The 13,158-nt window shown below is 46.1% G+C and overlaps 1 protein-coding gene across 5 annotated transcripts; it reads right to left on the reverse strand.

Annotated features, from left to right (window-relative positions):
• Window positions 1–218: 218 nt before the first annotated feature.
• bicra (BRD4 interacting chromatin remodeling complex associated protein) lies at window positions 219–13,158 on the reverse strand. 5 transcript variants are annotated; one of them, XM_075472940.1, is made up of 15 exons: window positions 13,105–13,158; window positions 11,022–11,067; window positions 10,876–10,921; window positions 10,341–10,406; window positions 8,019–10,088; window positions 7,643–7,828; window positions 5,857–6,480; window positions 4,655–4,835; window positions 4,465–4,562; window positions 4,165–4,299; window positions 4,009–4,058; window positions 3,774–3,922; window positions 3,593–3,687; window positions 3,389–3,494; window positions 219–3,294 (listed from the first exon to the last, which is right to left on the reverse strand). In XM_075472940.1, exons 2-15 carry the CDS (start codon window positions 11,060–11,062, stop codon window positions 1,484–1,486), a joined length of 5,658 nt encoding a protein of 1,885 aa, XP_075329055.1. In that variant the 5' UTR covers window positions 11,063–11,067; window positions 13,105–13,158; the 3' UTR covers window positions 219–1,483. The 5 variants fall into 5 exon arrangements, with proteins under 5 accessions (XP_075329055.1, XP_075329054.1, XP_075329053.1 ...); XM_075472939.1 differs by lacking the exon at window positions 13,105–13,158 and adding an exon at window positions 12,164–13,093 and having other exon boundaries at window positions 3,389–3,491; XM_075472938.1 differs by lacking the exon at window positions 13,105–13,158 and adding an exon at window positions 12,164–13,093.

Here is a 13,158-nt window from a genome sequence, read left to right on the forward strand (position 1 = left end):
TGGGCAACGAAACATACAAAACAGCTCCACTTTCAAGCACCACCTGCTGGCTGCCTGCTGGAGAACACACCCACCGTGGCCACCATTTACACCATCCCCTCCTGACTATCATACAGCACTGTTGGTCATCATTAGTCATCCAGAGGAATGTGCCCTCAAGGCAAGGAATCACTGTCTAAACTGCAGGAAAAGATCAGAGAACTCAAATCGTTTCATAAAAGAAGCAAGGTTTAATTTACAGTTTTACTAAATGTACATTTCTTTTTAAAAAGTGTCATTATACACAATAAATACAATACAAAAATTAATCTGTAATACTATACTTCAAATTCTCTTCCGGTCTTTTTTGTACATTATTATTGTTCCTTTTTTTTTCCATTTCGATGCTTGTGCTGTGTTTGAATTGTCCACCAGGCCTAAAAGAGACTAAAGTCACAGGAGGCAGGGATACAGCGGCAGAGAGCTGAAGAAAACAGACTGAAGTTCACAGGAAAGCAGTGAAAACTGGCCTGACCCCTGCTGACTGAAATGCATAATGTCGTCATGTGGCATCCTAAGCAACAACAGGGCAGGTGTGTGTGTGTGTGTGTGTGTGTGTGTGTGTGTGTGTGTGATCTGAAAACAAAAACCTAGAAAAGTTTGACATTGGGAGCTGAAAACAACTCAGTTTCCTTACAAGTTCATCGACATCCTGACATCATGGTGTTACAGTATCAGAGAGCAGCCAAAAAATGTATTTTCTCAACGTGTTTTACTTAATATTAGATGACGCTGGTATGAAATGCAGCCATGATGGAGGCTGAGGCTACTCAATAAAAGAAAAAGAGCTCCTCGAGTCTAGTGTAAATGAGGCTTCGGGTTTACCTCAACTACATACAGAAAGTAGTCCAGAGAAAGAGTTTTAATGCATTTAACATGGGCTGTTTGTATCTGTAGAGCAGCACTATCTTTGTGATAAGAGTCAAATATGCAAGGTACAAGAACACTATATGTATGGTAACCTTTTACAGTATGTAACTGTTTAAACAAGCTGCCTGACGCTCAGTGGGACACAATTTAAACCGTAACCAATATGAACCATTGTGGGTAGAGACTGGTGCTCAGGCCACATGAAAGGAATGTAGAAATACTGAAAGAAATAAAAAAAAAGGAAGAAAGAAAAGTGAAAAAGAAAGATAGAATTTGAGAACAACCTCTGACAATTTCATCTTTTCACTCAATGTGTGTGTTTGAGAGAATATATCAAAAAATGTCAGGGCATATTCAAGTCTGTAATTCACTGTTTTACCACACTTATGCCACCAAAAGGGATACTTTAGACTGTAAATGACAAAGAAATGTCTGGACAATTCAAATAGACAAACAAAGCCAACGCAGCTTGGCAGAGCAGTACAGTGATACTGTTTTCACAGTGCCTCCTTCCCTGCCTCCTAATCCATCTTTTAGTTACCCCTTGTCAGTCCAGCCTGGGGCTGAGGGGCTGTTATCTGCTTTGAGTCTGGGGCACCAGGCTGCCATTGTGGCCACGGCCACCGACCTGAGGGTGCTGGGCCAAGGAGGACGACGAAGAAGCAGAGGAGGGGGGCGGGACTGAAGGTCTGTGGGACGAGGCTGCCAAATCTCCCGGGCGCTGACTTTGGTGTTGGTGGGACCTGCTGTTGCCCCCCTTTATGTGATGCCCGCGGGCAGGGGGCTCCTGCTGCAGGTTTAGGATGCTGTCTATGGCGCACTGAAGGTGCTCATTCAGAGAGTCATCCGGAGGGCTGCAGCTGGAGAAGCTGGCGTTATCCATGTCAGGAGAGTCTGACTTGCAGCGTTTGGCAGGAAGCAAAGAGTCACGTGTAAAGGAGGACTCTGGAGAGGGAGGCCCGGGGGCATGCTGGTCCATTCTGAATGTCCCTCCTGTCCTATGTTTATTCTTTCCACTCGATCTCTTGTATTTACTTACATCTGTCTCTTGGTCTGTGTGCTCCTCCCCTCTATCCTTTGCCCCCTCTCTGTCTCGAAGCAGTGGGAGATGATGGTGTGGTGTGGTTTTGATACTACGGTGAAACATTTCATTCATTTTGTCCAGCCCCTGCATTGTACTCCCTAAATGGCCGGTTTCGTGGCTCAGCTCTGTGTGAGTGTTTAAGGCCTCCCTGTCTCTTTTCTCTACCTTCACACTGGCTATCACTGTCCGCTCAGAGGGAGGCGTTGAGGCGTCATGCCTTGGGGGTGATGGCGTGGCTCTGGGGTAGGACAAACTTTCATCTCCTCCACCTGGGACGCCAGGTCTGACCCTCGGACTAACGTTTTCCCGGTAGGTTTTCCGAAGGGGCAGGCGGCAGGTTGTCTGAGAGGGAGTGGCAGTGGAGGCGGGGTTGTGTTTCACCCCACCCAAGCTGTGGTGATCCAACGTCCCGTTCATCTGAGCGGAGGATGAGGAGGTGGATGACGACCAAGTGTAAGAAGAGGCGGAGGTGGAGGATGATGGGGCTGTACTAGGGGGGACATTACCTCTCGGTGGTGGGGTAGATTGAGTGGTTGCTGTAGCCACTGAGAAGCCAGAGGAAGGAGTGCATACGGGGGACTGAGTTCTGATGACGGTGGAAGGAAGAGAGGATGAAGGGTGGGACTTTGCATGGGGCAGAGCAGCTTCGGACTGAGGATGAGCCTGAGGCTGGGACGTGGACTGACTGCTCAGCTGAGGTTGTGGTGTGTGCACCGGGTCCAAGGCGGTGTTGTGCACCACCTTGCTGAAACCCGTCTGATCCTGCTTGATCTTTAGCTTCAAGCCAATTCTCCTGCGCGCCTCGTAGGTCTTCATGGGCGGTTTGCTGGTTCGCTGCGGGAGGGCGTCGTCATCATCAGCTGCTTGAGAGTTTGAGGTCGGAGAGGGGAAAGAGGATGGAGCTGCTGGAGCGCGATTGAAGGTGGAGCTCTGGCTGATGGATTCTGCCACTGGCTTGACCGGCGCAGCCGGAGGACAGCTGGTCGACCAGGACACGGACGCACCGCTTCCACCCTGCTTTATGACCAGTTTGGTAGAGGGGAAAGGGGAAAGGGAGGGCGGGGCAGGGGCAGGAGGTGGAGGTGGAGCAGGAGCTGGTGCAGGTGCAGGTGCAGGCAGAGGTGCAGGAGGAGGAGGGTTTGGGGTAATGTTTGGAGGCGGGGCTGAGGCAGGAGCTGTAGGTGCTGGAGCAGGGGCAGCAGTAGAAGCACCTCCACTCAATGATGGAAGCTCAGCAGATGACGATTCTTGTTGGGATGAAACTACACTCTCCAACATTCGTACACTTGCCACAAACTCCTCTGCAAGGACATAAACAGTAAATATCATTACCAAACACCGACTTTATACCAAGACAACCACAAAAATGTGAAGCCACAGACAGCGCCGGGGTACCTGGTCTCTCCTTGGCCAGGACCCTGTCCTGATTCAAAGCAATCTTCTCCTCCTGAATGAACATCCTGTCGATCATCACCATCTCTGCCGAGGGGCCAAGTCTCTGCTCATGTTTAAATGCCCAAAATATTCAGTTCAAAATCAATTCAGGACAAAGAGGATAACAATGACGCTCACAGTGAAAATGTTAGTTTATAAACTTACTTTCGACTCTGCAAAGAGTAAGTAACGATATTTATCCACCATGGCCTGGGTCCTTTTTAGCAGCTGGCAGGAGACCCTCTCAAATTCATCATCCACTGCAACGAGCCCAAATGTTTATGAAGACTGTGCAACGTGAACTAAACAGTGTGTCTGCAGCCCAGGAAAGTGTGCGGCGCGTTACCTCTCTGATAATCTTGAGAGGAGTTGGCAGTTCCCTGGTAGAGATGGTAAGGCAGCAGTCTGTGCAGTGTGTCCTCAAACGAGTGGAAAGGGGCACTGTAGTTGGGGTGAAGCACTGAACCCTGATGTTTCCTTAGCTGTTCTAGCATCCTGCAGCGAGGAGCGGGTACACAAAACTAGTTTTAAAGAAAATACTAAAGAAAAATGGCAGAAATAAGTCCTAAGAACACGCTTACCTGGCCTCTTTACTGGGCTCTGCACTGAAAGGCATATTCACTGTAGTTATCTGTCAGGGGAGCAAACAGATGAAAAATACCGGTTAAAACTTAAAAGCTCAAATATCAGAGGGAATCTTTCAGTGTCCGACTAACAGGGAGCGACGGCCCCTTTACCTGAGGTTGGACCGGAACTGGGGGCTGAGGAGCAGGCATTTGAGTCAGAGGAGCTCCTAAAACTTGTATCTTAATCCCACCTTTCCCCAGGGTCATCCCTCCAACCGAGCTGATCACTCCTGGCTTTGGCTGAACCTGTAGAGAAATTTAGAAAGAAATTCACTTACTACATACTGAAAATACACAAAAATATAGATTTTTTTAAACGACTGCTTTGAATTTTGTACTGAACAGTGGGGAAAGGCATAATAGCTCGACAAGACACACCTTTGAACGGACTGGCTCTGTAATGTTACCTACCTGTGCAGGCTGGGTAAGGCTGGCAGGAGTGACAGGCTGATTTACCATTGCTCCAGCTGGCCCTTGGCCTCCTGAGAATATCTGTAAGTCACTTGTTGCTAAAATAAGAAAGAAAAAAAATGATTAAAAAGGGGAAAGTCTTATTCTCGGGCCTCTTGTTTTGCATCACTGGCTGTAATCGGTGTCCAACCTGTAACGGGAGTTTTGACGAGCACCGATGTTGGCTGTAGGATTGAGGGAAGCTGAACCGGTGAATCGGTGCTGGCTGATGATGCAATCACCACTTTCTCAACAGGCACATCTTGCTGTGAACTGAACTGACTGGTGGCTTGAGGATGAGATTTGGCCTGTAGCATGATGTTCTGCTGGACCTGAAGAACACATCCAAGACAATGTTGCTTTTGAAGCCTTTTTGGACCCCCAATTTACACCCATAAGTTGATCATAAAGCATTTAACTCAAGCTTTCAATAAGAATGTAAAAAGAATACTGAAAAAAAAATTGACTCACTATGGAAAGAGGTGACCTGTCAGCTGTTTTGCATTATTTTAAAAACAATTAACTAAATCAAACATTAAGAAAATTAGCAACTCTCTATATAAACCACATCTATTTCCTTCTACACCAGTAATAAAAATATATTTAAAAAAAACAACCTGCACAGTAGGGGTGTGCAAAATAATCGTCATAACGATGCATCGTAATTCTAATTTTCGGGATCTACTGCATCGATTCTTTACGCCAAGTATCGACTTTTATTTTTTTTTTTTTGGGGGGGGGGGGCTTTTTATGCCTTTAATGATAGGACACATGCAATAGATGCATTTAGCTGCAAGGGATGTTTGCAATATTTATTTTATTTTTTTACAGTTGTATAAAGCCTATGCACTTTTTTTTTTTTGTCTGTACTGATCATCCCTATTTTGTTATTCTAAGTTTTATAAATCCTATGCACTTTTTGTGATGAGTGTGTCCAGTAATAGTAATATTTGTTTTAATGGCAATACCTCCAAAAGTTGTTTCAATAAATACAGTTATGAATTGATTTGCTTTGAGTTATGCATCAATCGAAGACACTATCCAGATCATACACAGCCAGTCAGCCACTGGTAATGGCTGTATTTTTTTTTTTTAAGTATGTTCAGTGAAAATATCACAATGCATCGCAATAATTCAAGTATCGTGATGCATCGTGATAGTATCGCATCGTGGCATGTGAATCGTGATTCGAATCAAATCGTGACTTCTTTGCCACTACCCACCCCTACTGCACAGGGTGAAAAAGCGGCATACAAAGCCAAAGTACTGAAGGTGATTTAACAGGCAAAATCGTCTACCGCATGCAAATTCTCCAACACAACTTCAATAAGAGCAGTGAAACGTGCACGGTACCTGGTGTAGCTTCTCCAGCAGCTGCTTCTGTTGCGGCGAGGGCTGATTGATGGATGACAGGGTCTGAATTTGTGCTCCTACTACTTGCAGATGGTGTTGCTGCCCTGCTGTAAGGCCCTGAATGGGAACCTGGGTTTTCACTACAGAAGTAGCACAAGCACCAACAGGAGGCGCAGTAAACTGGTGCTGTGCAGGTGGTGCAGGAAGAGGCTTGGGTGACTGCGACACTGGAGGCATTTCCTGTTGAAAGGGAGCGGGCTGCGAGGCCGGCCGTGGCAAAGGTTGAAGTTGAACTTGAATGTGCGCCTGTTGGGGTGGTGTCTGCTGCGGCTGACCTTGCGGAGCAGGTTTGGGGGACTCTGCGATTTGGTTGTGGACAATGAAGAGTTGAGGGTGAGATGAGGGTGTGCATGAGCGCGAGGGAGTTTGAGACTGGGGCTGAGGCTGAGAGGGAGGACGTGACTGCTGCTGATGGTGCGGTGACTGGATCTGCTGGCTCAGAGTGAGAGGAGACTGGGAAGGCTGAGGACTTTCTGCCACCGGGGGTGTTGTGGCATGAGTGGTCAAAGCCGGCGAGGGGGACATGCTCTGGATCTTTAGAGGCTGCTGAGATCCACCTGAGGCCTGAAATGGAATCACAAAACATCAGTTTGCAGTTGTTGTTTGAAGAATGCGAATATTTCAACAACACAAGAGGCATAAAACCACACACATTTAAAGTTTTGCAGGCATACATATTCTAATAAATATGTTTCAAGTACAGGATCCAAGACTTAACAGGGCTGGGCGACATGGCTTCTTAACAATTTCATTTAGAGTAAATTTCATACATTTTGGCTTGAAAAAATGCATTTGTTTAAGGGTAAAATCCCCCTCCAAAAGGTGAATAGACTTTTATTAAAAGTATCGCCCAACCCCAGGTTACACAGACACAGCTCAAACAACAAACAAAACAAAAGCAAAGTGTTAGATTTAAAAATCTAAAAGGCGCTGATTTAAAAGTAGTAGAAGCTCACTGATTGTTTTTTTTTCTAGAGTTTCTGAGGCGGATTATTCATTAAAGTCAGCAATGATTATTTCGTGAGCCACAAGGAAATAGTGTTGACAAAAGCAAGATCTGTGGGAGTGTGATGGTAAATTAGAGGGTGATCTGGAGACTTTGAGGAGGAGGGTCAGGGGGCCGTGTAATTCTTGTTTTGGGGGACATTGCATTGGTCAAACTAAGGATTAAAGAGAGCGATGACAGTGTAAAATGAGTCGAAATGGGAAGTGCAAGATAGCGAGGAGAGATTGATCGATTAGTCATCTGTCAGTAATGCAGGAGATGAAGGTGAGTTGACTGAATTTGACCAAGCAGTTAGTGCAGAGGTGCACCGAGGACTTCAAACATTTCTTCAGTTAAGGAGGAGCGTGTTTTGTGTATGCTGTTGCAAAACACACAGAATGGATGAAAACCACATGAAATCAGACAGACAGGCATTTAAAGGCACCCGATTACCAGTCCCAAATTCCACAGGGGTTCATAAAGAAAAAAAAAATCCAAATGACAGTGGCTGACAAACAAAAGGTGTGGACAACTGGAATGATCATGCCATAACAAGTAATGAAGCAATGTCAGAAAAGCACAGATGCCGCAAGCAAAGGAATCATTTTAGCACTTTTTGCGCAGCGTATGTGAGAGCTGTGGAAGCAATGCGTGATGGGGAAAGGTAAGAAAACCTAACATTGTCGTGGCAGCAGCGGCAGCAGCAAGTGGGTGGGGCTCAACATAAAGGGGCATTTCTACCTTTACCACAGATGTCATGTGGGAGGGGCCAGGGGAAGGGCTGTGGCTCTGACCCACCCAAGAGTCAGTTAATTGGCTGTCATGGACAGCGGGGGCCGCAGTAGTGATGCTGTTGCTGCTGACGATTACAGACGCTGGTACGCCCACAGAGGGGGTTGACTCATTCTCTGTTTGGTGGTGCTGCTCCTGATAGTACAATTACCATTTTAGGATGAGGAGGGGAGGGAGGGGAGGGAGGAAGGGGTTTGGAGGGAATGGGGAGTAAAATAGTAAACCAAAGAGGTCAAACCAAGATATCACTCCATGCATGTTATTCATTTTTTAAGACAATGTTAACACAAGAGAAGCAAAAAAATGCTAATAGAGGTACACTGACCTGTTGTAGGAACATCTGCAGAGACTCCTGGCTCAGGATCATGCTGGAGCCCTGGTTGGTGAACAGTAGCCTCCCTGGACTGTGCTGAGCCTGAGGGGGGACCAGCCCCACCGCTGTGACAGAGGAGGAGGTAGACACGGACATGGACGGAGAAGAGCAGGGTACTGTGGAAGCAGTGGACACAGTGGCAGCTGGCTGCATTGTAAGGATGGAGGACTGTGGTACAAGTTGTTGAGTGGGATGAGCAGCCTGGTCTGTGGAGCTTCCCAGCACAGCAACAGTCTCTCCAGGCTGGCCTTGAGCCATTGTTGCTGCACCTGTACTGCTGGGGACTCCACCCGGCTGGGGCTGCAGGGCTTGCTGAAGGCTGACAGCGGGGCTCAGTCCCTCCACCTGACTCAGCATGGTCAGGGAGTTCTGGATGGGCATGCCCTGTATAACTGTCTGGGCATGACCTGAGACAGTGTGTGTCTGTGTCTGACTTTGAGTCTGAGCTAAAGAGGCAACAGGCATCTGAAAGAGGGTGGGCGTGCCCATCTGGCCAGACTGGAGCTGGATGGATCCAGAGAGAATGTGGGCGGCCCCAGGATGGCCCTGCGACGTCAGCACCTGACCCAAGTTGATGTTCTGATTTGCAGTCAAAATCTGGTTTGCGATGAGCTGTCCACCAGGACCCTGACTTGTTATGATGTGGCCCCCAGGGTGCTGGGTCAGGATCTGCCCACCCGCCTGCAGCTGAGGCAGCAGAAACTGGTGGTTCTGACCTTGAAGAACAGTCTGAGATGGAATAACGATGCTGTTTGGTTGGTTTAACAAGTGTACACTCAGGGGCTTGCCAGATGGTTGTGCCGTTTGTTGCTTGAATAGGGTTTGTTGAAACTGAGGGCTTTGCGTTGTAGCTTGAGTACTCAGGACGACGTTGGAGCCTGGCTTTCCTGTCAGGAAGGCTACATTCTGAGCAGCAGAAACTGGAAGTTGTTGCAGCCCAAGAGCCTTGTGGGCATCGTTTTGCAAGGCCTGGGGTGCTGGCTGCTGCTGCTGCTGCTGCTGCTTGAAGAGTTTGGGTTGAATGGCTCCCCCCTGGGGAGGTTTAGGCTGAATGGGCGTTGGTGTGCGTTGGATGATCACGTTCTGCATGATTTGGCCTTGAGTTTGCGTCTGGGGTCCCACTCCTGAACTTAGAGGGGTGCTTCCAAAGCCCACAAGCCCAGCTGGAGCAGTCATTGTACCACCACTGCTGCTGTTTGTGCTGCTGACACAAACAGCTGGTCCATTTACAGCTGGAGATCCCAAAGTGGCTTTGTTGCCTTGGATCAGAAGTCCACCTCCTGAACCTCCAAGCCCTGTCTGAGAAGCAGCACCTGATACCTCTGACCCAGACTGGTGCAGCTGGTATCCACCCATAGCTTTAGCCAGTATTTGCTGCCCAGACTGATTGATCATGACTGTAGGCTGACCCACAACCTGAATCTGTCCAATACCCAAATGTCCAGACTGACTCCCATTAGAAAGAGCTTGGAGACTTGAAATGGGTTGAAGCGTCACATTTCCCAGGCCAACTTGCTGCATAAATGGCTGAACACTGATGGCCTTGTTCATGACTTGGGGTTGGAGCTGAAGGCCCTGCTGAGCAAGTACCGACCCCAGCATGTCAGCTGTGGCATTCGGAGGCGTCGCCGTAGTGCTCTGGGCTGACCCAGGGAAAATCGCTGCTGTTCCCCCAACTCCAATGCCTACACCAACAGCTGTGCCTCCAACCCCAGCCAGGCTGGGATCAGGCATTGCCTGAACCACCTGTGTGAGGCCTGGAATCCCAAAGGAGCCCAGGTCCAGCTCAGCGTCTGCCTCCTGTAAGCTTTGCTCTGTGATGTTGGCCTCAGCCAAGCTCTGTTGCAGGATGTCGCATGGCTCGTGATTTGTCCCAATGCCATTGCTCCCACCTTCTCCACTTGGGGATCCACCCAGGATGTCATCATCCTCAAGGAAGTCCAGGTCAACACTGACCCTGGGCAAGCCTGCTGACTCATTGGCCGACAGCTGGACAGCAGGCTGGACCTCTGGAACGTGTCCCTTCAAGCACAGCAGAAGAGGAAAGAAGTGAAGCCAGGAGATGTATGAATGATGATGATTAGATGTGGCAAGGACTGCAACTGAATTAACGCAGAAACAGACATGAAAAGCCCACCAAAACGTTTTGTCGAATGGCTGCAAATCAAACCTCATCAAGTGAAAACATGTTAGTGGAAAGGGAGGGGATTTAGAGATGCATGCAACATAGATGGATAGACAGCAGCAGGAAGAAGATTGGGGGATTTTACTCACCCCAGTGGTAGAGAAGAACGAGCTGGAGGGGTCACTCGAACCATCCAAAAGGTCGTCAGTGTCCAACTACAGACACACCCACCAAGGATAGGACAGACAGAAACCAAAGGCACCCAAACCAGCAGGCAAAAGTAACCAGGACAGAGAAACATACAGACCATCAAAACAGAGGAGGACAAGGAAAGGGCAGAGTTTAGAGAACCCAAAACGTAAAGAAACGGTAAAGAGATAAGCGACAGAGGATCAAAATGATAGGAATAACTCGGGAGGAGTCGGGAGGCGTTAGTATTAGCATTTCTCATTTTGTGAATAAGCGTTACAATGCAGTCCAAAAGCAAAGACACTAATTAAGCAGAGAAAGCCATAAAAGAGTAAATGAGAGCAGTGAGGGATGCAGGTTTTAGTGTGCGTCGACATGTGACCCGAAAGTGACTGTAGTAGGGAATCACGCAAGCACCAAAATCAAAACATGAACAAGAAGCACCTCTAATACAAACGCAAACTTCTTTCACTCTTTATCCCCTTTATTACTTACATGGGTCTCAGATCCATGAAGAAAGTCATTGAGAGCTTCCGGGTCACTGTAGGAGAAAACAATGTGATTTAGAATCAAAACGAGAGACGACTGAACAGTTCGTTAAAGTATCAAACTGATCTTTCACTGTGTCAGAGCTGACTTACCAAATTACATCTAGAAGGCACCTGCCGTCTTCATCATCCATGACAACTGTTGATGATAAAAAAAAAAGCTTTTTAAAGTATGTGTACAGTTATACTTCTATTATACGGTTATCATAGCAACATCACGTGGTTAGAATTGTTTTTATTTTAAATTTCTAGTTTTATTCTAACAGGAATTGAGCACAACTAAAGGTACCGTTTAACTTCCAGATGTTTTCCGAATGCTTCTTTGTCTTAGAATGATTAATATCATATGGTTATGCATTATTAACAACCATTTTGTTGTCAAAAATTTAAATATTCATTGGATTCTTTCAGCAGGCAACTGTGTCAGTGTGACATTGAGGACAAATTTAAAGAAATACAAATAAGAGAAATGATTACTAAATTGTACCACGAGCAGGAAAATATAATAATGAAGACAATAACAGTCATCAACCACTGAAAAGCCAATAGTGATCAACTAGTATCTATTGTGAAACATTTTCTATGGAGGACAATCATTTAAGGGGATAATTTTTGCTGTGTTGATTCTCTACGACACATAAAACTAAAGAAAACCACAAAAAAAGACAACAAATGTTTACATTTCTTGTTTTAAGATTTCTACTTCCAAGTCTTCTGTATCACAAGCGTCTAAGTTACATATAAAGTAGATTTTAAGTACGATTTTTAATTACAGCGCCATCAGTTCCAAAAATGTTTGTTCTTTAAAGGGACCCTTTCATATGTTGATCTAAAATAGTTTTGTAATCAAATAACTGTCCAAATAACATTTATCACACATTAAATATAGAAAAACTAACAACTGATGACAAGATATATAAAAAAAACTTTAAAAAAAACTTGCTTGTTTTTTTTTTTTTTAACGTTCACATTGAAAGTAATGACTAGTAACATAACATCACCTACTGCCGGCAGAAATCTGTAGGTCGTATAAGAAGAAAACAACAACTACACACACACACACACACACACACATACATATGTATATTTACATATACATATAAAATATATATACATATGCATATATGTAAAATAATGACCGCAAGGTTTACAGCTCAACACATCAGCCCATTTTCATTATGATTTCCAACATGTCATCTTCTCATTTACACACCAAATAATAATTTTTAACAAACCTGATGCGGTCATGAAGTCATCCAAAGATCAGGCTGAACTTACATTTGCAAAACACCGAGAAACAGCAAGAAAACAACAAACTGAAAACGCGCGGTTTTCGCACCGTCTCGAAAGATTTCGTGTGGGCTCTCGCAGAGTTCACCACAAGTAACAACAACAGTTCATATCGCCTGTTACGACACGAACACAGCAAATTTCCTCCACTTTCATGCAGACATATTTACCGACAGTTATGAAGGAAACCCGGTCGCCGCTTTGAGGAGGTAGCGGATCGTAGCCATTGCTCGGTTAGAGCAGAACCAGTGCGCAGGATATGAATGGAGACTGCAAACGGATTGCTACATGCTAGCTGGTGTTTTCAAAAAGCTTTGCAGGCGTATTTTACCAATTACTCGCCACGCATAACATCTGACAGCCACATAGCTGACTTAAACCTCAAAATTAAATAAAGGTTTGATTTAAACACCCGGTTTCACCTCTATTTCCAGTCATTTTGATGCATCTGGGTTGACTTTCGTTAGCCTGGAAAGCTAACCCGCTAACCCAGCTATCAACAATATTGAGACGTACAGCTAGCTTGAGCCTTTGACATTCAAAACAAACCACCGAGTGTCACAATTTTAACACTCATGTTGCCAAGCGGTGTCACAACTCAGCCAAGACAAAGCGGCATCGTCTGCTCAGAAGTGTAAACGCAACTGCGTAGCTAGCTATCGCTAATTGCAAGCAAAATATGAGTTAATGTTGGAATACTCTTGGATGAGGGGGGTATGCTTGGGAATTCGCTGGAAAATGAACATGTTTGCCGGGTCGTGCGGCAGTGTGGCGTTTCGATTGCGATCGCGGTGCAATTTGCGGCTTCTCCGCAGTTAGCTCATATTGCAGCTTTGTTACAGTTATTCGGATTAATAGAGAAATTGCTACATTGTAACAAACTCACCCGAGACGATAGAGGTGCAGGCAGCGCGGGGTCTCCAGGACAGCCTCGCACGGG

The sequence above is a fragment of the Odontesthes bonariensis genome, chromosome 9 (genome assembly GCF_027942865.1).
Source record: "Odontesthes bonariensis isolate fOdoBon6 chromosome 9, fOdoBon6.hap1, whole genome shotgun sequence".
Classification (NCBI taxonomy): Eukaryota; Metazoa; Chordata; class Actinopteri; order Atheriniformes; family Atherinopsidae; genus Odontesthes; species Odontesthes bonariensis.